At 41.9% G+C, this 3,014-nt stretch overlaps 1 protein-coding gene across 3 annotated transcripts in view; it reads left to right on the forward strand.

Moving 5' to 3' along the window:
• Positions 1-2,661, forward strand: part of LOC119337074 (afadin- and alpha-actinin-binding protein-like) — a 6,422-nt gene extending 3,761 nt beyond the window's left edge. For 2 of the 3 annotated variants that reach the window (XM_037609183.1, XM_037609185.1), the window contains 11 exons: positions 241-337; positions 421-510; positions 650-712; positions 805-882; positions 963-1,028; positions 1,106-1,183; positions 1,342-1,452; positions 1,679-1,756; positions 1,865-1,984; positions 2,095-2,138; positions 2,211-2,661. In XM_037609183.1, coding sequence (XP_037465080.1) covers positions 241-337; positions 421-510; positions 650-712; positions 805-882; positions 963-1,028; positions 1,106-1,183; positions 1,342-1,452; positions 1,679-1,756; positions 1,865-1,984; positions 2,095-2,138; positions 2,211-2,274 — 889 coding nt within the window. In that variant the 3' untranslated portion in view covers positions 2,275-2,661. The remainder of the gene's footprint in view (positions 1-240; positions 338-420; positions 511-649; positions 713-804; positions 883-962; positions 1,029-1,105; positions 1,184-1,341; positions 1,453-1,678; positions 1,757-1,864; positions 1,985-2,094; positions 2,139-2,210) is intronic. The other variant, XM_037609184.1, reaches the window with a different exon arrangement.
• The last annotated feature ends 353 nt before the right edge of the window (positions 2,662-3,014 follow it).

Below are 3,014 nucleotides of genomic sequence, written 5' to 3' on the forward strand. Positions count from 1 at the left end.
TAGAGTTATATTACGTTTCATGTGTACCCTTTATAATTTCCCTGTAGTATGAGGGGTTTCCTGCATATTTACCACCTGTACATGTGTATACATATTGGCCATTGGCCCCCAGGAAATGCAAATTGCATATTTCTAACAACATCAACACAATTGTTTGCAGCCTTTGGAAGGTTTTATAGAATATTGTTAAATCACTATGTTATATATGGCTAATGGCGGCTTGTGTTATACAATGTGCAGTATGCAGTCTGATATTTCAAGACTGGAAGCCAAGATCGAAAGGATGGATGCCCAATTGGCAGCAAAAGATCGAGAGTTGGCCACTTTGACCCGAACGGTCTGTCCTCGTGTCAACTCTGTTTGGATCCTTACCACTTTTGAAATTCTAAAACTAACCCCTAATCCAACCGCAATTACCAGGAGGCCAAAAACACCGCAGCTCTGAAAGCTCATATTGAGAAGCTGCAGCAGGAACGTGACGAATTTCAAAAAATGGTTATTGGAAATCAGGTTAAATGGTCTTATCCTTTTCCTTTCCTTGCAAAAATTTCTTTTCGTTTTGTTTGTTTTATTTGTTTATGGATGATCGAAGTATTCTTGTTATGGGATGATGAGGTCCTGTCCTGATTCACTATCTTCCTTCTGTCAGCAAGTACGCTCCCAACAAATTCATGAAACGAAGAAGAAAGAAAAGGAATACATCAAATTGCAGGCGAGCTGTTGCATTTTTCTCATAAGATATGTAACAGACATCGCATGGAGATATAATCTGAATTGTTGCTATGGAACTATTTCTATTTGTAGGAGAAGCTAAACCAAGTATTGATGGAGAAGAAAAAGGAATCATCACGTTCAGGAATGGAAATAATGAACTTGTTGCAGGTGCTGTGTAAGCGAAACTTTGCTTGATGACGTTGTGTAAGGTTTGCTTTGCTTGATGACGTTGTTATTTTGTTTGACAGAAAGAGGGACGGCAGCGTGGAACATGGACTGGAAAAAAGAATGACAATGACTACTACAAAATGATTGTAAGTAGTGAGCCACTTCTGTAAAACTGAAACATAGCTGGTTGAGTATATTCTAAGGAAACCTTGAATGCATTCAGGTTGATGCATATGAAGTGAAGAAGCAAGAACTAGTCCAGGAGAATGCTGATTTGCGGGCACTGTTACGTTCGATGCAGGTAAATACTGCGATGTTCCACATTTCATTCCTTGGTTGTTTGTTAATGTATGGGTGTGTAATATTCTAAGTTGCTAATAGGATTCACATTGTATTATCCCTTTCATGATAGATGTATATACACCGTGTTCTAATCTGAGTAATAATGTTCTATATCAGATGGATATGCGTGAGTTCCTTAATGCTCCAACTGGATCATCACAGCCTGCTGTTGCTGGTAATGGAAGACAGGAGGCAGGGTCTCCCCAGTCCCCACTTGGGGGCAAGACGGTATGCATGCCTAATCTTCTTTGCAGAGGTTTTTGTTGGTTCAATTTTTCTCGTAAAAATCCACATTGTTTCTGCCATGTATGATATCACAACAGAAGCATAAAAAATGTAAAATTGGGGGAAATGAAATATTTGGTGTCATGTGTTTCCTTCTTTTCTGTCACATGATTTTCTCAGTTGGAGTCACAAGATCCATCCTTTATTTTGTTGGGCTTCCTCCTGCCAGGATGTCTTTGACTTGCCCTTTCACATGGCCAGAGACCAGATAGAGGAGAGTTTGCGCACTAAAATGGCTTCAGTAAAGGTAGCAATCACTGAATTGCCACACGTTCCTTATTTTTGATGTTTCAGTATGCAAACTGTTCTCCCTCTCACTGTCCTCTTTAACTCTGTAAAACAAATTACTTCACAGGCACGAATGACGCAACTTCAAGATGCTCAAAAAGGTGCTGAAGTGACCTCGGAAGTTACCGAGCGTGAACTTGAGCTTGAAGCTCAGTTAGTTGAAGCCAGAAGCATCATCCAAGAGCAGGTATGCGGTGCTTAACCACTCATAAATGAGAATTATCTATAGCATTGAAATAGCAAATATTTTAGTGCGCAAACTGCTCAGTAACCTACATTTGGGGACTGAATTTACAGGCGTCCATCATGTCTAAGCACTTCTCCAAGTCTGATAAACCAAGGTGGTTTGATACATATTCTCTAAAGTTCTCTTCTGTTTAATCCAAATGTTCTGTTACTGATTCACACAATAGCAGGAGGTTAAGTGGCCTGGATGCCGAGCGTGAGGCGATTCATTCTGCTTCTACAGATGTGTAAAGATATATTCATGGCGAATTTCTGTTCTGGAAGGCTGCAAGGCACATCATATGTTGGTCTGTGATGGAGGTCTCTTGTGTTGTAACTGCCGTAGTATAACTGATAAACCTCTTCCCGCCATGGTAGCACTAGTGCCGCGGCAGCCTATGTAGCATGATGTGCAGGAGCATCTCTCCTGTCGTTGCTAACTGATCCGTAGGTATGGCAGCCTAGCTACTGGTATTCCTCTCTGATGGAGCGGAGTCTTATCCAGCCTGCTGTCTTCGGAATGTAATTGTGCCTCGTTTTAGTTCAATGATGTGGTTCATCTTGTGGCAAACTGTTATAGCTTGTTTGGCACCTCGGTTCTCATTTCATTTGAAATGAAACGAAAACACATTCATCATAGGATATTTCGTTTGCTGGGAAGCTTTCTAGTTTAGCTGCCAGATGGATTTGTGAAATGAAATGAATCTCATATGTTCCATCCGGCTGCGAGTTGGGGAGTTGTGGCCGCTGGTGGAAACCGAGCTCCGACTTTGGTCATGACGGGTGTTGGCGGTGTCTACGCGCCATTACCTTGTTGAAGACATTGCTTTTGCGGTCATTTTCTCCGCGCTTAGACTGTTTTGAGAGGAAACCCTTGATCTGGGTATCCTAGATCGGACTACGACCTTGATCTGGGTATCCTAGATCAGACCACGAAGGCGCTATCGGTGCTGTATTCCTTCATGCGTCAATGTTGGTGGGTCCTGGCGGCA

This window comes from Triticum dicoccoides, chromosome 7B, assembly GCF_002162155.2.
Source record: "Triticum dicoccoides isolate Atlit2015 ecotype Zavitan chromosome 7B, WEW_v2.0, whole genome shotgun sequence".
NCBI lineage: Eukaryota > Viridiplantae > Streptophyta > Magnoliopsida > Poales > Poaceae > Triticum > Triticum dicoccoides.